The sequence below is a fragment of the Drosophila guanche genome, unplaced genomic scaffold (assembly GCF_900245975.1).
Source record: "Drosophila guanche unplaced genomic scaffold, DGUA_6, whole genome shotgun sequence".
NCBI lineage: Eukaryota > Metazoa > Arthropoda > Insecta > Diptera > Drosophilidae > Drosophila > Drosophila guanche.
The window spans coordinates 461,214-487,678 of record NW_022995756.1 but is presented as its reverse complement, the minus strand read 5'-3'; the positions used below and the strand labels follow the sequence as shown (position 1 = coordinate 487,678).

At 44.6% G+C, this 26,465-nt stretch overlaps 3 protein-coding genes across 12 annotated transcripts; 1 reads left to right on the top strand and 2 right to left on the bottom strand.

The window, feature by feature from the left end:
• Positions 1 to 583: 583 nt before the first annotated feature.
• On the bottom strand, positions 584 to 4,155 carry LOC117590071 (synaptotagmin-14). Of its 2 annotated transcripts, none has more exons than XM_034282402.1 (5): positions 3,592 to 4,155; positions 3,288 to 3,449; positions 2,902 to 3,231; positions 2,592 to 2,830; positions 584 to 2,519 (listed from the first exon to the last, which is right to left on the bottom strand). In XM_034282402.1, the coding sequence occupies exons 1-5, from the start codon at positions 3,635 to 3,637 to the stop codon at positions 1,548 to 1,550; spliced, it is 1,749 nt and encodes a 582-aa protein (XP_034138293.1). In that variant the 5' UTR covers positions 3,638 to 4,155; the 3' UTR covers positions 584 to 1,547. The 2 variants fall into 2 exon arrangements, with proteins under 2 accessions (XP_034138293.1, XP_034138294.1); XM_034282403.1 differs by having other exon boundaries at positions 2,592 to 2,824; positions 3,592 to 4,154.
• Positions 4,156 to 10,106: 5,951 nt separating this feature from the next.
• Positions 10,107 to 20,220, top strand: LOC117590197. 7 transcript variants are annotated; one of them, XM_034282635.1, is made up of 10 exons: positions 10,110 to 10,522; positions 14,712 to 14,906; positions 16,754 to 17,172; positions 17,254 to 17,480; positions 17,541 to 17,758; positions 17,971 to 18,168; positions 18,262 to 18,346; positions 18,415 to 18,496; positions 18,558 to 19,180; positions 19,269 to 19,557. In XM_034282635.1, the coding sequence occupies exons 2-10, from the start codon at positions 14,750 to 14,752 to the stop codon at positions 19,393 to 19,395; spliced, it is 2,136 nt and encodes a 711-aa protein (XP_034138526.1). In that variant the 5' UTR covers positions 10,110 to 10,522; positions 14,712 to 14,749; the 3' UTR covers positions 19,396 to 19,557. The 7 variants fall into 7 exon arrangements, with proteins under 7 accessions (XP_034138530.1, XP_034138529.1, XP_034138526.1 ...); XM_034282634.1 differs by having other exon boundaries at positions 10,111 to 10,522; positions 19,427 to 20,220; XM_034282637.1 differs by having other exon boundaries at positions 10,111 to 10,522; positions 18,558 to 19,152; positions 19,427 to 19,574.
• An 84-nt stretch (positions 20,221 to 20,304) lies between these two features.
• On the bottom strand, positions 20,305 to 25,733 carry LOC117590196 (zinc finger matrin-type protein CG9776). 3 transcript variants are annotated; one of them, XM_034282631.1, is made up of 7 exons: positions 24,865 to 25,733; positions 24,550 to 24,723; positions 23,759 to 23,949; positions 22,955 to 23,677; positions 22,724 to 22,872; positions 20,712 to 22,651; positions 20,305 to 20,511 (listed from the first exon to the last, which is right to left on the bottom strand). In XM_034282631.1, the coding sequence occupies exons 1-7, from the start codon at positions 25,628 to 25,630 to the stop codon at positions 20,501 to 20,503; spliced, it is 3,954 nt and encodes a 1,317-aa protein (XP_034138522.1). In that variant the 5' UTR covers positions 25,631 to 25,733; the 3' UTR covers positions 20,305 to 20,500. The 3 variants fall into 3 exon arrangements, with proteins under 3 accessions (XP_034138522.1, XP_034138523.1, XP_034138524.1); XM_034282632.1 differs by lacking the exons at positions 24,550 to 24,723; positions 24,865 to 25,733 and adding an exon at positions 24,049 to 24,532; XM_034282633.1 differs by lacking the exons at positions 23,759 to 23,949; positions 24,550 to 24,723; positions 24,865 to 25,733 and having other exon boundaries at positions 22,955 to 23,248; positions 23,320 to 23,435.
• Between the last annotated feature and the right edge of the window lie 732 nt (positions 25,734 to 26,465).

Genomic DNA, 26,465 nt, shown 5'->3' with positions numbered 1-26,465 from the left:
TTCACGTGAATCGTGACTATAAAATATTTGACATTCAAAACATAGAGATTTTTTAAATACAAATACTATGTATACAATAAGATTGTACATCAAAATGAATATTAAGTTTGCTTGCATGAGCATTGCAATAGTTAAATAGTTGTCTTCTTTGTTTTCTTTGATTAAACTTGATTCTTGATTGAATGTACAATTAAAAAATAATAATTATCCGATATTTATTAAAGCTTTCCTTTTCCTCTGTGTATAAGTTAAACTTACTTCCCGTCCCGTCCCCATTCCTATTCCGGGGAGTTGCAACGACAATGCAAATGCAACCTTGCCGTAACGAACTTCGAATCCAGGTGTGATCTGATCAACGGTATTTGATATACAACAATACATACATATATGCATATGGAACGTTAATAACATGTAGCCATGGCCTCCAGCCTGCATTTAGCATTAATATGTATCTATATGGATTTAGTATATCTATCATTATCAACTCTGTTCGTCTGCCAACTTTCCTTCGGTTGTACAATAGATCTTTGTGCGTTTGAATTCTAAGGTACCGATATATACCCTCATCTTTATCTATATTTTAATCATCATATCAAAACTGGAACATGACCTTGGTTCTCGAGAAAAATTTCAAGAAGTAGGTTTGTTTGTATACTTATGCATTCATCTTTTTGGGTATGGTATGGAATGGTATGAATGTCTCGCATGTATTGAATATTATTCCTCCTATTAACGAGTGTTTTCTTCTTTAATACTTTACTTTTTTGTTGTTTGGTAATACAAAAGTGCTAGTCGTATAAGACATTGGGGTTCGGTTTCCCTGCGGAAATCAATATTTTTTAAGTTAATATGCAGAAAGGTGTAATTACAAAAATTCTCCATTCCAACATCTAAGAGTTGTGCTCTTGTGTGTCGTATGCATACCTTGGGCCCTTGGGCTATGCTATTCATATAGTATTCATTATCACAAACAATTATAAAGTTCAAATTTGAGTAATAATTTAAGTTCTTTCATGTACCTTACGTACCATTGCGTACAAAAATTCAATATTCTAGGTTTCATTTTTGTTTTTGTTTTCTTCATATTTCACATTTGATCAAAAAATGTGTTCCAAATTGTTTCCAAATTACAAATATTTGTTTTGCCCTATGTAGGGTTAGATCCAAACATTTCTGTTCAGATATCAAAAATTGATTTCTCAATTGGTTTCACCCATGATTAAGTTAAACACGCTGCCACAGGCACCAGGCAATCAATCTTCGCTCCGGTTCGATTCGATTCGATCGATTACCGCACCCCGTAAAAACAAGACACAAAATGTATGCTGACCGTGGAGCAGGTCGGGAATTTGGTTCTAGACAAAATCGAGCTCCAGGCCCGGCTCAATGTCGACTGCAACCGCATTGTCTGCAGGGAATTGATCGCTATCCTCATCCCGACTCGACTCCTTTGCATGTTTATCCTTGGACCTGTCCTTGAACGCAGCGAAGCCCAGTTTCTTGAGCGCCTTGCTGCTGCGTCCCGAGGACTGGCCCAACTGCTCGAATCAGGAATCGACCAGCACGTGCCAGCGGGCCAGCATCTCGCCCTTCGGCATTTCGCACACATCTGCCCAATGGGCTACCTCCTCTGGTCCGGATGAGTTTAGACCCAGGCTAAACCATCCGACCATTTCGTTCTTCTTCATGTGCCGTTTGGCATACACCGAGATCATCAGCGTGACATCGTTGAGCTGGAACAGGGCCACCTGGAACGCGAATGTCTCCTTGAAAAGCGGATTGGGCTGGCCCCTGCGAATGGAGGTCTTGGCCCGCGAAATCTCCTGACCTATGCTGCTAACCATGACCATCTTCACGTACGTGTCGGGCGCCTTATTTAGCGACAGGCTGCGGAACTGGCTGCCCTTGATGATCTCCACACTCAGCCGGCCAGTCACACCGTTGTAGCTGAGGCCCATCAGCAGCTCCGAGACGCCGCCATGTTGCATGGATGAGGTGGAGCCCGCGCTCTCTGACCGCGCCAGGCTCAGTAGATCGCTCGTCGATCCCAGCACCGATGAGGTGTTGCGCGGCTCCAGCGGTAGCCAAAGGTTGGTCTCGAGCTCCAGGTCGACCGTTGCAAAGCTTACATACGCCTCCCCAATCAAGCGCTCCTTTCTCAGTCGTTCGCAGCCATAGAGGCGTACTCTCAGGCCCATGTTGTTAACGTCCTCCGGATTGACACGGTGCAGCAGGAAGCTCTCCATGTACTGCGGATTCTCCCCACTGCGGATTTTTGTTTTGTGCTTCTGCTTTTTATTGGGCAGCATCAGCATGCGCACCTGCGTGTGCGTCTGCTGGCCGTTGCCCAGCGGCGGCAAGCTTCGCGCCTGCATCACGTGTACCGTCATTTTCCTCATCGGGGCGTCATACAGCAGCGACATCTCCAGCTCGATCGGTCCTCGCGAGGCTGGTGCCTTCGGGTCGACCATGTCATCTGACTTGACAGAACGCAGATCGCTGGTGTCGAACAAAGGTTCCTGCAAGAATGAGAGTATTCGAATGCCGAATGCCAAAATTATTCACGCAACTGTGAGTGAAGACACTCTTACGTCATCGTTGTTGTTGTTGCTGTTGCTGTTGTTGTGGTTGATGTTGTGGCTGTTATTGTTGAAGGTGGTAGCGTTGTTGTTGTTTACCAAACTATTCACCAGAGGCATCACCACCACAGCATTATCCTTCTCCAGTTTCGGCGACAAAACCTCAACCCTGTGATGGTACCTCTGGGAGTGTGTCTTGACACGGTTTTCCGTGTATGGATTCCTAAAGGCGTTGACTGGATGAGCTGAGTCTAGATAAATTACGTTGCTTGTCAGTTGTCATGTCAGAAGTATACTCTGATGCTTAAAAAATACAGTTTACCCTTGGCCGTCTCGCCCGTCAAGATGCCGGTATGACTGTCAACAGATGCCTCTATAGAGTCATTCGAGCTGCACTCGCTGTGCGACGATGGAATGCCGACCTTGCCCCTTTCGGCAATTGCCAAAGGGTCACGCGTAACGGTCACCCTCTGCAGGTCAGCGTCGGATTGATGATAATTGAAGCTGTGCGCTGTCAGGGGGTTGGCTTGGCTGATGCTCATCCCATAGCCCATGGGCTTGTCGCTGTGCTGGTTTTGCTGATGCCATCGCAGGCGGCGCAGGATGTCCTCCTCCGAGTCTGAGCTTGTGTTCTCGTAGCGCCGCTTGCGTGCTGCAACGAACGGATATTTTCAAGCCAATGTCCAAAATCCAAAATCGAATACTCACTAATCTTCTGCACACATTTTGCTGCCAGGTGACGCTCGTCGCAGCAGCTGATGCCATGGCGATGGTGAAAGCAGCACTTGCGGCTTATGTACAAGAACAGGAGCAGCAGGAGGACAAGAACACCAAAAAAAACACCCAGGAGAGTGGTAACCTCAACCGTACCTGAAAATAGATATGCATGTGAAACACACCATTCAGAAACACTATAATCGGGTAGAATCGTAGAATGGCATGGCCAGGCTTCATTGCTATCACAACCGCCTGAATAAGACGTAGTGTAGTGAAAAGGGAATTAGCAACGTACCCAACGTCGGAGTGTTATCCACGCCAGAAGCAGACGTAACAATCATCTTTATTCATACGCAAGATGGTAGCTATTCCAACGCTCCTCAACGCTACATGAACCTCTTCAAAAGTGTCCTGGTGCCTGCTGAGGATTGTTTGCACTACAATGTGAAACTGAAAGCGAAAGCGAAAGCTCGAGATATGACAGCACAGGATAACTAAAATCGATTTTTCACAGGACAATGAATAGTATGTTTTGCTGCAGCGTTGATGTCTTGTAGCCGTAGTTTTCCATCATGAGTTCTAATTACAACATTATGAGCTGACCATTTAGTCTCATTGAAGTGGTGTTTCACACACAATTTTGGAAATTACTAAAATAAATTCACTTTCACAATACATGCATATAGCTGCACAAATTCCTTTCACTTGCTGGTTTTGGTTTTTTGGTTCAGTACTTTTTTGAGGTGTGTGGAAACGACACTGGGCGCGTTATAAATACAAAATTAAACGGGCTCGGGAAGTGCATATAATCATGAGCTGCCATGGTATGCACGGCAGGAAAAACCCCATGACAGATACAAAAACGGCAAGCCAAGACATGAAATCGGAATTTCTCACCAGCTTGAAGAAAATATCGATACACGTTGTAACTAACAGTTGTATAGCAGACAGTGTGAGCGACGTTCAATCACAGTTTTTACTTTCTTGCTACGAATTTTATATTCTTTATATTTATATATATTAGTATAAACTGCAATCTGATTTCCTGTTTCCTGTTGGTCAATTTGTTGCGCATATTATGCTACATCCCGGAATATCGGCTGGTAGCATAAATGAACAAATCTATTTCATATTATATTGTTTATTGATGAATACTTAGTTAAGATGGCGATTTAAAAAATGCACGTCTTCGATTATTTAAAACGTACCATCGATATACTTATGTATGTACATATGTAACTTGTCCTCTTTTTCGACAGCTCTGTTAACTTTCCAAAAGAGCTTTTCGAATCTGTTAAACCTGTTGCTCAGGATTTGGATGATATCCAAGTTTTCTTGAGATTCGATAGCATCTTTTATTATAGTGTAAAGTATGTGTTGGAAATATTAATAGCAATAAACATGATTAGTATAATATGAATTAATGATAGATTATGATTGTTTAAATATTTGAGTAATCGGTAAAATGAGCGCTCCTGTCGATTTGACAGGTTTAAAAACATGAAATTATTCGTTAATTGCTGAGAGTCCTAGCGCGCTAGCAATATTAAATAGTCGAATATCATAGCGAGGAACATGATATACAACAGAGAAAATGGATATAGAGAATATACCCATTTTAGAGAAGCTCAGGTGATATTACAGACATTGTATAAGTAAGATGGTCTATAAGAAAAATTTAAAATCAGTATTTTTTTCAGAGTAGAGTAAAGTTAATTAGAGTTGTTCGCCTTTTTAAATAAAGGGGCTTAAATGGGCCAGGTTCGTTCACTCATCCGTATTGATTTTTGGTGGTTCGCAGGGTCACCGTTTATTGTATATTTTATACTTTTCGGTATATTTTGACGTCGAAATTGAGTCGACGGTAAATTTTTTTCTAGTGTTCGTTCGGCAAACAACTGTTTTTTTTCTCTCTCTCTCTCTCTTTATATTTACAATCTGTTTGTTTAAACAATAAGTAAATTGTATAATTAGTATTAAATTAACAGAAATATCAGTTTTCCAATGAGCCCTGCTATTATATATAACATCTCTTCAGTTTGTTGGATTTATCTATCGGGGAGATCGAGAATGTGGTATCTTTTCAGTCTTCTTACTGTTAAGCTATCTAATAGACTTAAGGCTAAATTATTTTCATGGTTGTGAAGTCTGTCGATGTATTTCTTACTATTTTTCTTTATTTCTGCTTTAATGGTTGGAATATTAAGATCTTTGTGGATATTTGCATTAGATACGTAAAACGGAGCATTGACAATGTGTCGCAAAGTTTTTGATTGGTAACGCTGAAGTATCTCAATATTTGAGTAACTGTTTTTTTGAGTTCAAAATTTTCAGTAACATTATTTTTCTAATATTCAACATAACATAACAACTTATTTTGCTGTAGCGATAAAATTAGTTTTTTTTTGTTTCTCTCTCTTTATATTCACAATCTGTTTGTTTAAACAATAAGTAAATTGTATAATTAATATTCAATTAACAGAAATATCAGTTTTCCAATGAGCCCTGCTATTTTATATAACATCTTTTCAGTTTGTTGGATTTATCTATCAGGGATATCGAGAATGTGGTATCTTTTCAGTCTTCTTACTGTTAATCTATTGTCTAATAGACTTAAGGCTAAATTATTTTCGTGGTTGTGGAGTCTGTCGATGTTTTCTTTTTTTCTTCTTTAATTGTTGGAAAATTCAGATCTTTGTGGATATTTGCATTAGATACGTAAAACGGAGCATTGGCAATGCGTCGCAAAGTTTTTGATTGGTAGCGATTAAATAAAAAAAAAAATATAATATGTACGGTATGTAATGGAATATTTAGTGAGTTTCATCGTCCTAATAAATTCAATTTTTAAGGTATATTCATTAATATAGGGTATCCAAACTCCCATACGTATGTTTTTCAAATATCCCTCGAGGACGTTCTCTCTTCTCCGTAGGAAATCTCTCTCTCTTTGGAAGGGATATTTCTCTCTCGCAACATGTGAATTTTCATCGCAGCAATGAGGGTTTATTCCATCCACACTAACGTGCGTTGAATTCCATCAACACTTACGTATTTTACCGTTGGCAACATAGTTTTTGTGGACCAGCAACATGCTGCGAATACTAAGCAGCATTGTTCCCCAACATTTTTCTTGGAATAAGCAACATTTAGTACCCTTGGAGGTAAGGATGTCCTCGAATTGAAGAAATGCTGGAAATCCTTGGCTCGAATCAATGAAAAAACAAACAAATCTGCAATGGAGAGATATCTTAACAAGTTTTGCATAATATAGAAACATTGAGGCATTATTATGTTTTAGAGCAGCTTTGAAAACGAAATGTTTATATTAAAAAATGAAAACCGGGTACGCAAAGAAACATACTACTGGTAGCGTTGATTTAGTTCATTTTTTTTTATCTTTTTCAGCTTTATCGTTATTCATCCATCCAGTAAAAGAGTAATGAAGAGTAAGCCAATATTGTGGCGAATGTATTGTACAATCGTAGAAGATTGTAGTTCCACGGCTGAGAGTCTAAGTTGGATGGCAGTATTAAACAGAATATTAAAATCGAGTAAATATGTCATTGACCGAGACCGACTAACCTTCTGACCCTGACCAATGGGTGTTTAAGTGCAAAATAAGAAGTTAATGAAACTTAAAGATTATTAGCGCAGTTTAGCTGAATGAAACGTTGCCCTTCGAATTTATTCGTAAACTGGGCTATAATAAACATTTACAAGAAGTTTTATTCCCCCAATTTGGACAAAATGTTTACCTATTTAAAACGCGGGCTTTCAGTGTGTTAAGTTTAAACAGTTTCAGCCATACCCCCAATTCAAAATAGAGATCAATGGATTTTCGGATAACTGCTGCCCCCCTGCTACAATTAAGAAATACAAATTAATTCATTAAAGAAATCGGTGTGATAATAAAGGACCATAAAGGAGACCCTGAGACTGACGGTTCGCTTGCGACAGCTGGTGGATAATTTCTCCGCATTTTTTAAGTAAGCAATTTTTCCTCTTGCAGATTGGTATCGAATGGAGGCTTTAATCATGGTGAAAGATGAAATTCCTTGTTCATTCACGTCCAGAATGCAGGACCAAGGCATTGCCACAGCCCCAAACTGGCAATGTGCATAACAAGTAAGTAAATGACAACGATTCTATGATGCCAAATAATCGTCCTGATCTCCTTATAGGAAATTACTGCTGCTGTTACGACCGCACAGATGCTGACATGGAGCTCGTTGGTGTCGCTACCATTTAATGTGGGATGGCACAGCTCATCCTCTTCGCTATCGTCGGCAGACTCCAGGTCCTTCTTATTAATGGTGGCTACCACCGTTGGGTGCGACATTTTCTGGCTTAAAGTTGGCCAGCGACGAGTATAATTTGCTTGGATGGAGTCGAGTGCCGGAAACAAGGGCGATATCCACCTGGAAGGAGCATAAAGTGGGAACCTTCAAAGTGAAAGTGATTAAGAGTTTCCAGAAAATACCGTTGCTTCCTAAGTGTTTGTGTGTGATTTCCCGTGTTGACAATAAATATCCACGCTCTTCGTGGGCGTACGCGGCATGGGGCACGTTTCTTATTTAAGTTAAAGTCGATTATAGAACTCAGGCAGCATCGCGTACTATAAACATCCGTAAATGTTATAATTGTCAATTATAATACAATTTAATTCAATAAATTATTCTTATTTTTAAACAAAACTTTCGTTAACTGGTGACTAGAAAGTACGGGACGGCCTTGACCAGGACGTTACGCCACCACCCACCACGGCTTGTGGTTGACCCGAGATTATGGGGCAATCGCTTTCGTTTCACCGGCAGTGACTTCTGGAGTGTGGATAATCCGGCAACGCCTCCTCGCCGCTGTTGCGATTTAAAGCCAACCACTCATCAAAGCTCAGTGGTAATGGCCCCATGGTTCCTAACGATACCATCCATCGGAACCTGGGCCTTGAGACGGTGGATGAGGATTATGCGAAGTTTGTAAGAGATATGTTTCTCTTCAACAGATTGGCCTGCGGACCTGCAAAAGACAGTTAAAGGCTAAAAGTTTCAAAGTGACAGATTGAATGTGGAAATGACCTGCCTTCCAACCTGTTGTCTCGATAGCACAATCAGGAAGGCACCTCGATGAACTTATGACCCTCGGTCGAGCCTTGGCCAGGCCATTATCTCGTGCCAGCACCATTGCACCGTCCTCATGTCTGGTGAAATTTCTGGAAGCCTCCTACGGACAAATTGACGCACAAAACATGGAGTACATATGTACATATATATAACGAGAAGGGACGTGTGAGACGCTTCTTACTCGTCACAACTTTTATACCCGGTACTCAGTAGATCATCTGTACCTTAACGGTTTTTTTCAAATTATAAATTTTATATTTTACATTTTTCATCAACATCTACATCTACGTAACTTCTAACGCCAACACGCTCCTTTAGCTCCTAGAACCGCACAATGCAGAAGCAGAGTGTGAATGAGAGAATGTGCAAAAAACAAATAAAAGCTGCGGGACGGGGTGGGTTTAGCCACTGAAAATTATTCTGGCTATAATAATGGTCCAATTGGATCTCAATTTGGTGATCTGATAGATATGGTCATTCCCTACGGAATGGCGTTTTTAGCTTTCTTTTATCTTCAAAATTGTAGGTTTGGGAGGTTTTCGCCCTTTTGCGTGGGCGGAAGGGGAGCGGGGCTCATTTTTTAAATACACTTGTAACAGTGTGAGCATACAGAAGTCTGGATGCAAAAATTAGTGGCTCTAACTTTCATAGTCTCTGGACCCAGGCGCTCATAAGGACGGACGGACGGACGGACAGACAGACATGGCTCAATCGACTCGGCTTTTGATGCTGATCGAGAATATATATACTTTATGGGGTCGGAAACGTTTCCTTCTGTGCGTTACATACAACCGTTAATCCCCACAAATACAATATACCCTGTATACCCTGTACCTTAGGGTCTTTGATCTAAAAATATTCTCCAAATTTAATTTACTAATTTGTATTTTCCTTTTCATTTCATGAACTTTCGTTCAGCAAATGTGTAGCATTTCCTAAACATAAAATTGGCGAAATTACAGTAGATGCAGTAGATCCAATTGAAAATATTGGAGATATTGCGATGGGGACTCATTGATATTGTATAATGATCAACTGCTATGGGACCCATTATTAATATTCAAACAGATCCATTGCATAATATTAATAGAGACTTTGAAATTAAATTTCAGAATTTTGATTGCAATAATCTAAGCGAATTGGATTCTTTTCAAGTGCAATTGCTTACGATCCGAGATCAAGATCGTTGCAATCAAATAATAGTTTTAGAGACAGAAATTCGGTAGGAACGGAAAGATCGCTGATGATGGAGGACTGGAATCCTTCGAAAGTCACAATCTCAATGACTTACTTTAAAAATTTGCAGATTATAGAGACCGAGAATGTATCCAGATCGTTATATAGTACATACAAAACATATGAAAAGTTTGATTATTAAAAGCAGTTTATTAAATGGATTTATAATATTAACTATGGCAAATATATATTTATGGTTGTCCTTTTTAGTTTTAACTTTATTATGCAATCAATTCAGAAAGATGTATCATAATTGATTTGAGTAAAATTACATTTTTAAAGCTGAGAGTCCTAACCAGCTGGTAATACTAAATTGAACATCAAAATCGAGGAAAATGATTTTAGATTCACGGTATATTTTACGGTATATTTTGAAAATGAAAAAGTATATTTTGGTATATTTTCGAGGCCCTCACGGTTTATTTTATCGATAAGTCGGCGGTCACACGGTCGCTGCGAAAACAACAACACATTACTTTAACTCTGGGCTCCGTTATTTTTTTGCGAATTGCTCTTAATTATCTGTTTTTATCGACAACCGATGTTGCTGCCTTTAGCTTTTCGTTTTCGTCTGATCTTCACAATTTCCAAATCATTTAGTTCGGGCTTTGCCGAAATTACAGTACAAAATCGTGTGTGACGCAAAAGAGTTTCAAATTTCCAATGCCATTGTGTATGTGTGCGTGTGTATTTGTGTGCAAAAATTGAAATGCCATTGAGCAGGCACCAGCTTTTTTAAGCAGCTAATTAGCATTTACTTGATCAGTCTTTCGGACTAGGCTACTTTGAGCGGGCATCTTCCCGTGCAGCTGCTCCTGCTGGTGCCGCCAACTGCTGCTTCGATTCCAACGCATTTGCAACGAGAAGGTAACTGATAATTATCCATAGAAACCTTGCGAATTGTTTTGGGCAGGGTCGCTCCGCTTCAAGAATACCATTTGGAACTCAAAGTTATCCAGGCGCAACAACAGAAACAACACTAGTCAGCGGCTATAGTAGCAGTCACCCCGAGTCGATGCCAATGCCAATGTCGACGACGTCATCTCACACATATAACATAGCTTTTCATTTTCATTTCGTGGTATGCTATGGAAAAGGAGGAGCGGTGGTGGATGGGAAACTCGATAGTTTTCATTCCCAGGCACAGGCACATTCCCATTCGCAGTCGTAGTCGGAGTCCCCGATACAAAAGCAGCCAAAATGTGCCCGCTTTAGTGCTGGTCTCTGCGACTACTTTCGGATAGCCATCAGTCTGATGTCTGCAGTCTACTGCCTACTGTTTGGTTTCTTTATAGCAGCAGCTGCCATGACACTTCCAACTGCAACGCGTTTGCCCCATCTCTACACCTTGCCGAACGCATATGGCTTTGTCATCGCGTCGTCTCCTTTCATTCATTAGTATTTATTCGATCTTCGAATGCTCAGTTCTGCGCGGGTCAACAAACCAAGCGACTTGCTCCCGCTCTATGACTGTGTTTGTGTGTGTGAAGTCACTCATTGATGGCGTCCGGTAATTTGGTGGTAATTTCGCCATCTCCATGGCCATGGCCATGACCGCCACTGACTTCGCTTCAAGGGCAGTTCATTTTGCCTTGTTTTTATCATTGTCATTAAAATGTGTGGAATATAATACTACACACGATCCCATCTATTGGGGGAGAAATGCCTGACTATTGGTCCAAAAACCTGTTCGTAATGCTTTTTTTTTTTGGTGAACGTGAAATCCGTTTTCTAGATACCACTGACAAATTTCCCTCCCTCTCCCATATACATACCTCTCATTCTCGCTGTCTCTGGGGCGATTGTACGATTTTCCCTTTTTTTTCCCACAAGCCATAGATATTCATCTCTTTCTGCTTCGGTGCGGCATGCGTTTTTTCTTGGCATCGTGTCAATGGCCAAGAACTTGAGCCAAAAAATACACGATTGTCTCGGCGTCTTTTATTTTTTGACGGAGCTCACCTTGCCGCGCATATTCAGAGACAGCCAAAGCCAAAGGAATGAAGCTCTACGCCTAAGACTCTTAATGCATGATGCCATTGTTGGGCATTCTGTTGGACTGCGAAAGCACTTATAAGATAGAAAATTATAGGTTCATAGTCGAATATCTATTGTATTGCTATTTTTTTAAATATCTGTTTAGACGGCAATAACCACCATTACAGATATTCCCACGGCATAATACGGATCTTCCAATTACTCTTTATTTCACAATAACAACGTTTCGTGCTTATCACTTAAATGATATCAAACATTTTTGCGCTATCGGAAATTAAATTAAGCGCCAGTTTCTCTATCGCTGTCGCTGCTATTGTTGTTACTTCTGCCCTGCTTTTCCTCTGGATGTTGTTTCGCCTTTCCCTTCGTTTCGTAATCCCGAGACCCAAGAAAAGCCAAAACTTAATTCACTTTCGTCTCAATGGAGAATGGAGAATATTAACATCAACAACGGCAACAACAACTACAATAGGCTGCTTCTTTAACTTTTGCGCCCCCTTGGAGTTTGTGTTTGTGTGGATACATTCGTGTTAATGAACGTAAACATGTGTGTGTATGTGTAGGAGAGGGCTGTGAATCTTTTAGATACTTAGTGTACATAATGACTCTTCCTCTCTTTTCCTAGTGATTTTGTATCTCATTTGCTAGTTATCATACACCTCCTTTTTCTTACAGCAAGCATTCTCTTTTTTACCAGAGGTTTGTAACGCTTGTTCACTTATCCACAGACGATATTTTATAAATGTACATACATATGTACATATGTGAATATTTAGATACGTATTTGACTCCAAATCAAGTGCATATAGTCAGCATTAATTCTACCACTATATATTAGTTGATTAACAACTGAACCGACGAAAAATGGTTTACTTTTAATTAAAAGAAAAGTCGCAAAGTAAAGAGAATTGATACGTTGTTGCTTCCCGCCTAGGCTTTTTCTCTTGTTATACCCTACTCTAAGAGTAAATAGGGTATATTGTGCATGTGGGGAAAGTGGATGTATTTAAAGTACAGACGGAAACGTTTCCGACCCCGTAAAGTATATAAATTCTTGATCAGCATCAATAGCCGAGTCGATAGACCCAGTGTGTCTGTTCATCCTTATGATCGCCGAGTACTCAGAGACCATAAGAGATAGGGCAACCAAGTTTTTCATTCGCCCCCACAAAAGGCGAAAATCTTCCACAGCCACAACTTTGACGATAAAAGAAAACTAAGAAAACGCCATTCTGTAGGGAATGAAATACCTATCAGATCACCGAATTGGGATCAGATTGGATCATTATTATAGCCAGAATGAAAAATTAATATGCAGTGGACAAGCCCACCCAGTCCCGCAGCTTTTATTTGTTTTTTTGCGGCTCTAGGGGAGGGGGACGTTCTAAAAGAGCGGGTTGGCGTGAGAAGTGATGTAGATGTAGATGAGAGATGTAGAGAAGTGTAAAATGTAAAATTTGAAAAATCCGCTAAGGTACATATGTACTACTGAGTATCGGGTATAAAAGATGTGACGTGTAAGAAGCGTCTCACACGTCCCTTCTCGTGGCATTGGACCCCTCAAACTTCTCACTGTGTCTATGTATGTATATACAGTATCTACACACAAGCATGCACTGTCTTTCTATCTGCATGTATGGATCTAACGAGCTCGGAAAATGCAAAATGCAAAGGAAAATGCACTGTTATTGCTTCAGATAATTTTTGGCCCAAACTGGTTTTAACCATTGTAATCAGACTAAACGGAGTACGGATCGGATGTACATACATATGTACATATCTACACATGCATGATTATGTAGCGTGGGTGCATGGATGGAATTGAATCTACTAGCACTAGCACGTTGTAGCTGCATAATTGCCGCAAGCGCCAAACCCGCAGCGCTCTGTTAATTTTCCATTCGGGATGGATGGGCGTGGAGCAAAATGTTTATAGAATGGAAACATTTTCATGTTCCTCGTTTAACGGCCTGGCAATTTTGCTGTCATAAATGCATTCAACTTTTTCACGATTCTCTGGGGGTCATGAAAATGCTTGTATGTAACTTTCCCAATGCAATTTAATGCGACAGAATATCCTCGTCAATGAACAGAATGCTAAAGGAAACCGCAAAGAACGGATCCCATCCAACGATCCTTATCCATGAATTAACATACATATGCATGTGTATATCCCGCGGCACCTGGCTACCGACTGATTAGGGTTGCATACATTATGTTTCATATGTGTGTATGTATGTATGTACATATGTCTGTTTGTCTGAGTACTCCCTGGGGGGTGGGTGCTCTTCTGTGTCATATCCCTTCCTCTTCTTAAATCTCTTATACTAGCCTACCTCTCCCGTAGTTAGTTTCATTTTAGTTTTGTCCTGTTTCTGATTTTGGTAATTTTTGCTTGCTTAGCTATAGTAGCTCTAGTCTAGTTGTGTTTAGCTCTAATTTTCCTCGAATATTAGCCTAACATCTATATTTCCTGCATGCTCGCGACCGGTTCGGTTAATCGCGCCGCGCGTCATGCGGTAGCGCCCCTCGGTCGATTGGGCGGGAGGAGGGCTGCGTTCTGCTGGGTTCTGCGCGTAACAGGCTTTGGCTTGGTGTCGCATGGGCCACTTGATGGTGCATTGGATGGTCATTGCATATCAACGTCCAGCCAAAAAAAAAATATATATATATATGTTTTGTTTACTTTTCGTCAACAAAGTGAAATAAGGGCCGTGCCAACAACAACAGCAAAAATACATATGGATGTACATATGAAGCTCTACATATATAAACTATATGCAAGTTTTACTAGCAACCGCCACTCCACGCTTTCGTCGTCGCTGCAAGTGCAAAAAGAAAAGGGACAGGTGTTTTCCGGCCCTGTGCAGTGCACACACGTTGATGTGCCTTTGTTGTCCGTTCCCCTGGCTTCACAAGCTGCAAACTGCAAACTACAAACATCTTTGCTTGCTTTGCAGGCTTTAGCAGTGCTGTTTTCATGGTCTAACGCGGAGTCATAGGAAGGGTAAAACGATATTGAATAAAAGGTGAATTCCTTGTTTTCTTTCCGTTGCAGGAGCTGCGCTGCAATCGCTGACAGCGACAGCGACAGCAATGACAACCACAACCCAGATGGAGATCAACACGAACGGGGGAGGCGGAGGCAGGTGTGGCATAGTGGCAAGCAGCTCCAGCGTCACTCCAGCGCCCATCTGCAGCAGCGGTCTCCAGAAAAATGCCGTTGGCGTTGATTCGCCCAGTAGCAACAGAGGTGAGGCTGACCCCCCCGAAGGAAGGGACAAGAACGGGAGCTAAAAAGAGTTAAATGCTTTGGTAATTTGTTAAACAAGACTGCGGCACCTCGGCACGCGATGTGACGCCAAGACTCACTGCTCTTAATAGTCGGGTCTGCTATCCTTCTCTCTATAAGGCGACATGCACGCCAAACAGCAATCTTAACCATTTGTAAGTGATCTCGTAGGGGGAGTACCACATGGAGCTCACTTCGATGTGGAATTGTCTCGGGGCTTACGTGTTGGATTCGCGTGCTCGCGTGGAGCCGTTTAAGTGCTTAATACTTAATTATTTGTGACAATCTTTAGACAATAAAGTCCAAAGCAGATCAGCTTGGTTTAGTATTTCGTCTACCAGATACCTTTACCGGGTTGAGAGCGAAGTAAAAGTGTTTCCCCTACCTTAAGTGGCTTCTAGATTTTAAATAATTCAAAGAAATTTGGGCACATACATATATTTCCCATTTAACCGCAAAGTTCTTGCCTGAAAGTGAATTCTTACCTTCACATTCAGTATGAATCTAAGTTGGGATTGATGTTCCAGAAACTCAGAAACGACCCAGTGAGACTTAATCGAAATAATCAATGCTAGCTGGCCTTTGTTAGCAGTGCTTTCTGTGGAGTTGGATAGAAAGAGAATAATCAAAAAAGTCTTGCTGTGTGCCGCATCATCTGGTGACTTAATTGCTTAAAACTTAAACAGCATCACCTGGTGATGCGTCACAAACGACTCCCCGAGCCCCACCTGTCTGTGCGTATTCACGGTCAGTGACTGATTTAATTTCGGGGTTTGGTCTACTATTATAAAACTGCCGTACACGCCATCAGATCTGACCTGGCATTGAAATTGTGTAAGTGACGTGAATGCGATTTCAACTTGGATGGAACAATGGGCTAAACGATTAGACCTCAATTGGTGTTATTTATGGGATGTTACGCAAGCGAAAAGCACTGCAATGCCTGGGAGCAGAGGAAGTATTTCTTCAATATCAGCAAGCAGAACCAACCAACGTTTAGGAAAAGCGCAAGTGTCCACATCCGCTTGATGCATAATTCAATTCCAGGCTATTTTTAGCATCCCCATGGCCACCCTTCTTCTGAAGAACGAAGCCGAAGACGAAGCCGAAGCCAAGACACTCCCACAGTCACAGACATAACCACAGACTAGTGGGCTAAATATAAACGGACAGGGCATAGCCCCAGGGAGGAGGGAGTGCGATACGTTGATCGGCTCGCACATGTCGCTGGAATGCGCCCGGAGGGAGCTCCGATAATGGACTAGTGGCTATGTCATTTGATTGCGAACAGCCATTTCAGGCGCTCAAAGATCGATGCATAGATCTGTCCGTCGTATCGACGTACATTCATGTGCCGACGTACCGGTTCACAAATTAAATCTTGAGTTGAGTGACAGGGTGGTAGTCGTTTTGCCAAGAGAAGCCAAAGCCAAGTATTTACCTAGCCGAGAGACCCAGGCCAAATCCTACATTCGACATCAAATGAACAACCAGTGCGAGCGAGCGGATGGCGAGCGAAACCCGTTTTCATATTGGAGCGCAAGCTCCTCTCCCGCGACATTTCTGTAGGCAGAAATAACTTACGAACCCAAGTCGACTCGAGTCGAGTCTTATTCGAGTTGAAACGGGGCTAGGGTTGGATAGTCAGCTGCATCGGCGATATTGCTGTGAGTCATTTGCGTTTTTGCAATGTCTGGCAGCAGCGCCTCACGGACGGAAAAGGGAAACAGTGAGGCCTTTTCCTTTTTTATTTTAATCATTATAACTCTTCGGTACAGATTTATTTTTTTTTTGTCGCCTATTTGCAGTGCTGGATGTCACCAAGCGCAAGAAACTCAAATCCCGGAGCAGCGTGGGGGCAGCGTCCACTCCAACCACAACGACAGTTTCCTCGCACACGATTCGTAGCAGTGGTAGTGGCAGTGCCAGCAAAAGCAATGTCACGGGCCCAAACTATTCCAAGGATCATCTGGATGCCTGGCTGGAGAATTGCCTGCGAGATGCTACCAATGCGCAGCTGTCGTCATCCTCTGAATTTCTCGACTTTACTCCGTCCACAGCACAGGCTAATAAGCAAATCTTTGTGACTCAGTCGTCAGTCCAGCAACAGCAACAACAGCAACTACCACAGCAGCAGCAACAACAGCAACAGCAATTCCTCATGCGCTCCCATTCGCAGCCTTATAGCATGGGCACTGGCACGCCCTTCAGCCTGGGGATTCAACGCGTGAGTTGAAGCCATTAGGGCGAAGGTAGATTACTTGAGCCATTTCCAGTAATGTTTCTCTCCCTCCCTCCGCTCGCACAGCACTCACAGGCCCTCAGCCATCGATATCCGATGCTCTTTCCGCCCCAAAGCTACCCCAATGGCTATGGCATGGGCATGGGATATTGCGGCGATGGGGGACAGGAGTTTGCCAGTTTACCGCCGCTGGTCAATATGCTGGGAGGGACGGGTGGCGGTGGCACCACCTCAGAGCATGAGCAGAACTCCACGGATGTCTTAGACGGAAGCAATCCAAACTTTAGCAGAGGGTAAGGAAATTGTACCTAAAACTACTGTAAGTGTCTCTCCTAATGCGACCCAAATTGCAGGTTCCGATTCAGCGATCCCTGCCTGCTGAATCCCTCGGACAACGACTCCAAGCTGAGTGGCCAGAACACTCCCGACTGCCGCAATGGCAACACCAACACCAACGATAGCGGCTGCGATCTGGCGCAGCAGAACAAGTTCTTTGCGGCACTGATGGAGCAAATCAATCTGTTGCACGATACCAATTCCAAGATATGCCGCAATTTGCATGAAACCAAAGGTTCGTTCCCACAACAGGTTCGAGAGGGAGCCAGGTTAGGTCAGGGACTCCATCGGAGCTTTTGTTTTTCACAAACTTTATGTTCTGTTCTGTTGTATCTTACTCTTACTTGTATATCGGTATAGCTATTTCCCGATTCATTTGTATTTTTTGCTACTTTCTTTTACCTTTTGCCCTCTTTCTATGTATTCTTTTTGCACCCTCATACACAGTCGATATCGAAGCTTTAAAGCACGCTCCTAACGGCCAGGCCTGGGCAGGTGCTGCCACGGGCACTGGCACTGTCACTGGCGCTGGGGGCATGCGGCACCGTAGAGATAGCTTGAGCGGATTAAGCACACAAAGTCAGCCACTGGTGTTTGGCGGTGGATTCGGTGGGACACACAGTCCGGCGCCCACCTTTCATTCAGGTATAGGTACAAACAATACGGCACCACCTCGACCTCTGTGCTCGGATCCACGAAGCACGTATTGACTAATTGACTTTAATTTCTGACTTCTAGGAGCCTATACGCCAGGTATGATGACCGACGTGGTGCGCGAGGTAAAGGAGGCAGCGCGAGTGCGCGAGGACGCCCTCCTCAGTCGGTATGTTCTGCAATGTTGGCGATTATATATTCGTGTGTGGGGGCTAATCTGATCTTTGTTTTACTTAGAGTCAAATCAATGGTCGAGGAGCGTCAGTGGTCTCTGAACGAGGGAAATGTACGTATACTGCGCGACATTGATGATCTGAAGGTGAGTGACAAATCGCCATTCGATGAACTTTTGCTCAGCTCTTCTTCAACCTGTTATGCAGTCGCACGTGATGCAACTGCGTCTGGAGCGGAAGGAGACACATAAACGTCTGTCGCATCTTGAGGCAGAAAACAAGTACCTGCGACAGGCCCTGGCCAGCTGCTACAACCAGCGTCAGGCCTATCACGACATCACCTATGAAAACGAGCGGGCACGTGGTTCACGTAAGCCATTTCCTAAGGGCGGCGGCGGTGGTGGAGGTGGCGGTGGAGCTGCAGGAGTGGGGCCACGGCGAGCTCAGTCGTTCAATCTACATTATGGAATAATGCACCAGACACCGACACAAACTACACAAGCCCTTGATGAGGATGACGAGATCGAGGAAGACAACGAGGCGGTATCGGTGACTACCACCAAGCGCCTGTCGTGCTCCAGCAGCGAGTCCCGCAGTAATGGGCTGCCCACACCCACTGTCCAGCACTCGCAGTCCTCATCACTGGCACAGCAGCAGCAGCAGGAAGCAGCGCAAAGCCCACCCACGTTTGCATTGATTGCGGAACATTTGGATCGGGATCCCGCACTGCCGCCGCCACTGTTGCCGCGCAAAAAGGAGCATACCCAGCTCAAGCGCGAACTCGGAGAAGCAGCCGCCGCACGTAAGGAGGCCAATCAACGTATCATAGCGTGGGTGTAGTCTATGCTCTATTTTACTATGTATTTTCTTTGACTAAACGAGCACAATTTCATTTCACATGCATGCATATTCTGAAAGGCACCACCACCCCCACACCCATTCATCATTTAAATCGAGTGTAGTACGTACGGTGACTAATCATAACCACTTACCATTTTTGCATTTCTGTTCTTCTCTTTCTACGCTCTGTTGTGGCCTGGTCTGACCATCCATCTTCTACTATAACAATGTTGTAGACTTGAAAAGTTGGTTAAAGACCTAAGTGTCCAGGTCAAGGGCAGCCAATCGAATTGGAATCCGACCAGGTCTAGTGAACCCGCACTGGCAGCCTCACCTGCTGCGGAAGCGGCAGCGTCACCGACAACGAAAGCACAGGCAACAGCGGCACCGAAATTCAGCGTGGCCGACGGACCGATTACGGACTTATAGTTTTAGCTAAGAGCCCCCGACTGCAAGGCAGCGGCTCACCGGCCCCAGCGGGCAGTGCGAGTCAGCCACTTATAGCACCCAGATCTACGGGGCGGCCAAAATCAGAAAGTGCACACCTTTCGTTTCAAAATTATGTATAAATCATTAACCTTTGCATAGTCCAACTTCATACCTACACTATAAATATGACGAGGATACTTTTAACATGCCAAAACTAAATACAAATACACTTCATACATATCATAAGATAAAACCCGAGCCCTCACCATCGCACTCGCTCGCCTTTGTTGACTCATTTCACATACGAGGCAAGCCGCACAAGGCCATGTAGTTTGTCCATCCAACATAACCAACGCAAATTGTTACTAACTCTAGGCTATCCGACCTAACTGAGAAACCATGTACCTATTATAAAGAAAAAGCAAAAATCAAAAGCTAAAATACATACTTACATAGCAATATAGCTATATGAGCGAACGAACACAATGTTATTCGCGGAGCGGATATTTATTCCAGTTTATAGCCGTAAGGAAGTAGTGCCTAAGATTTTGTACTAGCTGAACCCATTTATATTTGTTAAGTGCCATTTAATAAAACGGAATACACACTTGTAAATTGTAACCACAGCATCTTAAGCATCGGCTCCTCCTCTCCAAAAGGATTCCGCGGAAACTACTATGACATCTCTAGTTTCCATCATACATATATTACATACATATATGCGCATTTATTTTAAACCTTTCGTCACATAAATACTCATACGTAGGTTCGGCTCAAACTTAAAAATAAAATCTGATCTGATTACTTTTTGGCCATCCCAGGGGCGTCCGTCCATTGCTGCATCTGCATCCGCTGGCGTTTCGCGGAAAAAGTCAAACACCTTACAAGGCATCTAAGAATAAATAAGATGGATGGATTAAATGTAGAATATATTGAAACGAACAGAAAAAGGATGAATGCGTGGTGAACTAGATGGGTGTTGTGTGTTGTTTGTCATTGTTTAATTTAATGCAATGTTTCAGTGATGGTTTTTTTTTTTTACGTGTGAGTTTGCGATTCGCTGGTTGGGTAGAGTGCCGTCGCGCTACATACATTGTGCCGCCATGTCGCTGCTGTCGATGCCCAACATTGCCAGCTCGTCCAGTTCCGCTTGGCGTCTCATCTTCTCACTCTCTGTAGGGGAAGCCGGCGGCTCTGGTATGTCCGAAAGATCCACGGGGTCACTGATGACCCTGCTCTTTGTCTCAACTTCGACAACGGATTCTGGGGCTTGGGGTAAGCTTGGCATAGGTATGTCCTCTGCCTCAAACAGTTTCAGGCTATCGGCCTCTGATTTGCCATTAAGCAGCTGAGACTCTTCATCCTCAGTGGACATTTCCATGGGTGAGCCGACTGCATTAGCGGCATCGGCCTCGCCAATGGTCACTAGGTGAATGCCCTGCTTGGCTAAATCCTGAAGATTGTCCTCGTTTAGTGCTGGCTCATCCTCGACAATAGTGGTGATGGTTTGTGGCTCGCTTTGCGTCTGGCTGTTCTCGTCCGTAGCATCGCCCGCCGATCCCTCGGTTGGGAAAATGATGTCGAGCGCCTCGGCGAGATCTTTGGGCAGTTCCCCATCCCGGGGCTGTTCCGCTGCGTCCAATGGCTGCCTCACTAAATCTTCTTCGGCCTCATCAATGCCGGGCGGCAAAACGTCCTCCTCATCATTGCCGTTCGCTTCCTGTTCAGCATCGTGCAGCTCGTGCATTTCCCCATCTGATCCTCCTCCTGGGGGCGGTGGAGGGGGGCAGTTGGTCATCAGGCTGGCAAACTGGACAGGATCCGGCATCAGCTCGTCGTAGTCAACCATAATGCCGGCGTCCGGATGAAAGGGCGGAGCATTTCCAAAGGCATCCTCCATCATGGCCATTTGTATTTGAGCGGCTGTCGGTGCAAGGTGTCGGACAGCCACTGGCACCGTTGGTCCACCCATGGGCGGCGGAGGTGGAGGTGCCTCGAAGGAGCCGTTGGTGTAGGCAAGCGCTTCATAGCTTGAAGCTGCTGCTGCTGGCTGCTTTTTGAATACTGGCATCTTGCCGATAAAGGGCAGCTTCTTGCCTCCAACTGTGGCAGTGCTGCTGTTCTTCGGCGGCTTTGGCTTTGCTTCTGGATCTTTCTTGTCGCGCTTGTTCTCACTCTGTTTACGCTCAGGCTGCGCCCGTGGCCGGAACTCGGAATGCTTGATCACTGGTCGCTCCACTCGTTCATCGGAACGGCTGCGGCTGCGACGACGTCGTATGTCACGCGATCGACTTCGTCGGCTGGTTCTCAAGGGGGAACGAGAAAAGCGCCTGCGACCACGGCTGCGTGAGCGACTGCGTGACCGACGCCTATCGCGGTCGCGCTCACGATCGCGGTCACGTCCACGATCCCTGTCGCGATCTCGCCGATCCCGATCAATGCGGCCACGACTTGTGCTATGGGAACGGCTACGCCGTCTAGGGCTGCGCGAACGTCGGCTGCCTCCGCGCAGTGACTTGTTCTCTGCTGCTGGCGCTGTGGACAAAGCAGCTCTTTTATTTTCGTCTGGCTCGCGGGGGCCTTTGCTTTTCAGCTTTCCCTTGAGCTGCTCCAGCAACTTCTTTTCGCTCTCGCTGATTACTGGCTGGACAGTGTTCCACTGCTGCATCATGGCGTCGTCCCGCTTCTTTTGCTCCTCAGCATGTTCTTCGCCAGTGGCAGATGTCCATTTGCCACGGACAGCCGCATTCATGGAATCCTTGATAATGGGGGGAGGTGGCGGCACTATAGCTTGAAAGGGTCCATCCGGCCTAGTTGTCAAGGGAGTCTCCTGCTTGCGCATGGTCACCCGTATAGAGGAAGCGTTGATTGGTTTGTCTGCTGGAACAGTCACTGTATCCTCTGCATGCACTTTCTTTGCTGCCTGTGTCTTCTCTTCCTCCGATGAAGAGCTTCCTGAGGATGACGAGGTACTGTTGCCATTTCGCTTGCTCTTCTTCCCTTGCTTTCGCTTTTTCTTTTTCTTTTCGCCGCTGCACGAAATGAGATTAGGATTGTTGGCTTACATTCAATATTCGAAAATTTTTCATCTCAAAAGTACTCACCTCTTCTTCTTGCGCTTCTTGGAGGCCTTGTCCTCATCCTTCTTGACCTTTTTGCTCTTAGCGGCATCGTCCTCCTTCTGGTGTTGAACAGCCCGCTCGCGATTGGCAATCCATTCAGTTTCATAGTTCGGCGTTTGATTAATGAAGAGCTGTAAAATGGATAAACACAGCACATTATTGTATGCACTTCATTCCAGATCGTGCCACACAGCATCCAAAGTTAATTTTTACCTCGTACTTATTGGAATGGAGCCTAGACTTGAGATGCGCTGAGGCACAGTGAAGGTCGCCAATCCAAACGCTGCAGAGCTTGCAGAACCAGGCGTTGGCCGGCACAAGGAACTGCATGCCTCGTACGGGCACACGCTTGATGGGGGCATTTTCAAACGTGGGATAGGGGTCGTGGTCAATGCCCACATGCCAGGGGGTCTCTATTGTCTCGCGATTCATGTGCTCTTCGGCATGCAGATGCTTCAGATAGTCGCGTGCCGTTTTCGGGAACACTCCACAGCTGTCGCACCAATGCTGTTCGGGATCGAAAAACACAAAATTGTAGTTTTGTGCTGAAGCTGAGGCTGATTTCGTTGTAGCTTCACCATGTCGCTGCTTCGACTTCATTGTTTTCATGGCTCGGTGCTTCAGAAGACTTGTGGGAGTACCTTCGCCGGGCACGTCGCCGTCGTTGTCGCCATCGCCGTCTGCGTCCTCGTCCTCACCCTCACCCTCAGATGACGAGTCGGATGAGCTGCTAGCCGAAGAGCTAGAGTCGGAGCTTTCACCAGTGCTTTCGCTTGAAGTGTGAGATCTACTAGCCACCTGCTCTGGCGGCGCCTTCACATTCGGTTTGGCGCGAATGCTCGCGGGCTGCTCATCGTCGTGTTCCTCGTCACCAATGATGCCATTCAGCATGTCGATTACATTTTCAATAGTGTCCAGTTTTTTCTTTATCTGCACCTGCAATGCCAATTAAATGAGTGTGTGTTGTGGTTCTAGCACCAACCACTCTGTAAGAGTCTTTCATGAAATATTACTAACCTGCAGTCGATCATTTTCCTCAATGAATGCCTTTGTGGTTGGCGAGGGTGGTGCACCGTCGCCGTCCACCAGGTCTTCACGCTGATCCATCAGCACCTGCATTTCCTTTTTGAGCAGTGTCACCTTCTTCACGTAGTTGGTGCGCTGCTTCTTGAGTTCGTCCTTTTGATTTTCCGCTTCCTGGGCCACAGCTGCCATTCGGCGGTTCATATGGGCGGGGATGGAGGAAAAGAGAGATTCAAATTAGTACGCATTTTCGCCAGAGAAAATAAAGTTCAAATTTCATTTACAAAATGCATTCTCGAGTGCATTTCAGCGGCTAGTTACACGCGGATGCAGTCTCCGGATCTCATCGGATCGGATCGGATCGGATCGAGTCTGACCGTGTCGTGTGGCTTGATCTGCCTGTCCTCGTTGAAGTTGGAGTGCATGTTGTGGTGACGACGAGGAGCGTCCATTCAAGTGCGATTTTTCGACTACACAAAAACGACAGAAAATGCGTTTTCTATTCGAAAGGGAAAGTCATTTTTCAAGCCCTCGCCCAGGCGTCAGCGTTAGCTCTGGCTTCGCGTTTAGATTTGCTAGATTCGGATTATCTTTACAGCAATTTTGTTGTTGTTGTTTGTGTTTTTGTGTGTTTTTGATTTGGTTGCGAGCCAATTGCGCGCGTTTACGTTACAAAAAAATTTTTTGTTAGGGGCGTAATCATGACAACAATAATAAAACATAATGTGAGAGGTTTGCATGTGAATTTTCGTAGTTACCAGAATATAATTCATTTCCACACTTACCGTCCTGTGGCGGCAAACCTGCGCCCTCGAGCGCTGGCGCTTTCTTATCCTCCTCCTCTTGTTGCTTCTGCGTCGGTGCTTCCTGCACTGACTGCTGCTGTGGGACAGCAGGCTGTTGTGCAGGCTGCGGAACGCCAGCCAGCGTCTGTGGCATCCACACCTGTTGGCCGTACTCTGAGAAATAAGAAGCGAAAAAATCGTCACAAACAAACCTTGCAGGACTCGGACAAATATACTCCTTTCCCCTATATATATATTGTGTATGTATTTTTGACGGAAAAACGTGTTTTCATATTAAAAGATATTAAAATTTACCATTTACGACCCAGGCGCCTGTGGTCAGTGGTCCGTAGCCAGCATTGAAATTGGTCTGTGTTGTTGGTTGCACTGGCATGCCATATCCGGGCGGCGGTGCTTGAGGCGGAAACACATTTGGCGGCGCCATTCCGTACTGATGGCCATATACATCGGGTGGAGCCCCATACGTGACTGGAGCATACATTTGCGGGGGCATAACGCCATATGCTGGAGCCATTTGAGGCGGTGGTCCACCCTGATTCTGCGGTGGAGGTAGTGGGGGAGAGGCTGGCTTTTTCTTGGGTGACCAGCGGCTTGATGGACTAATTCCACGACCGCAGCGACGGGGAGGAGTAATGCTGCGTGAGCGTGACCGTCCATAGCGATCGCGTCTGCCTCGCCGAGGTGGTGAACGCCGACGGTCGGGTGAGCGTCGACGGTCGCGATCAAAACGCCGCCGTGCGGGATATCTGCCATAGTCCGGAGAGTCGTAGCGGCCCCTGCGAGGACTTGGCGACCGCGATATTGAGCGTCTACGACGCGTAGCACCTGGCGATCCAGCATTTCTGGAATCTGAGCGTCGGCGAGATGTCGAGCGGCGTAGCGAAATTGAACGTCGGCGTGAGCTTGATTTGCTGTTTTTTCCTGACGCGGCATTTGCCTCCTCGCCTTTTCCATTTCCACTTTTTTCGTCGACGCCGGGTGGACCTGGGGGCAAATCACCCGCATTGCCCAACCGCCTGTCTGTCGGTTGCTTCAATACCATTCCTTCGTCCATCTTCATGCAGCGGAATAATGTCCACTAACCGGATATTGTCAATTTTATCTGAACGATTTGCAAAGTTTTTCCGATTAAAATTACGTGTGGACAGCACCAACAGAGTGACTGCGGAGTTATCGATAAAATATACCGTCTGACCCTGAGAAATATACCAGAATATACCCAATTATACCATTTTCCAAATTTACCGTCAATATATACCGATGAAAATAATATTCCTCAATTTTGATATTCGAATAAGTATTAAAACTTGGTTATGGGTCTTGGCACTGAACATTTAAATGTAAGCGATTCATGAATCGATTCTCTACAATCTTGCTTATTATAAGGATTGGATTATTGAATTTTATAAAAACGAGAACGGGACGTGTGAGACGCCTCTTACGCGTCACAACTTTTATACTCGGCACTCAGTACTACATATGTACCTTAGCGGTTTTTTGTCAAATTTAAAATTTGTTCTTCATCTGTCATCTACATCTACAACACTTCTCACGCCAACACGCTCCTTTAGCGGCAGAGGCCGCACACTACACGAAGCAGAGTGTGAATGAGAGAATGTGAAAAAACGAATATAAAAGGTCCAGGACGGGGTGGGTTTAGCCACTGCAAATTAATTTCTTCATTCTGGCTATAATAATGTTCCAATCGGATCCCAATAGATATGGTCCTTCCCTACGCAATGGCGTTTTTAGTTTTCTTTTATTTTCAAAATTGTAGATTTGGGAGGTTTCCGCCCTTTAATGGAGAGGGGGGGGGGGGGGGGGGGGGGGGGGGGGGGCGGTGTAAAGGGCGGGGCTCATTTTTAAAATGCACTTGTAACAGTGTGAGCATCCAT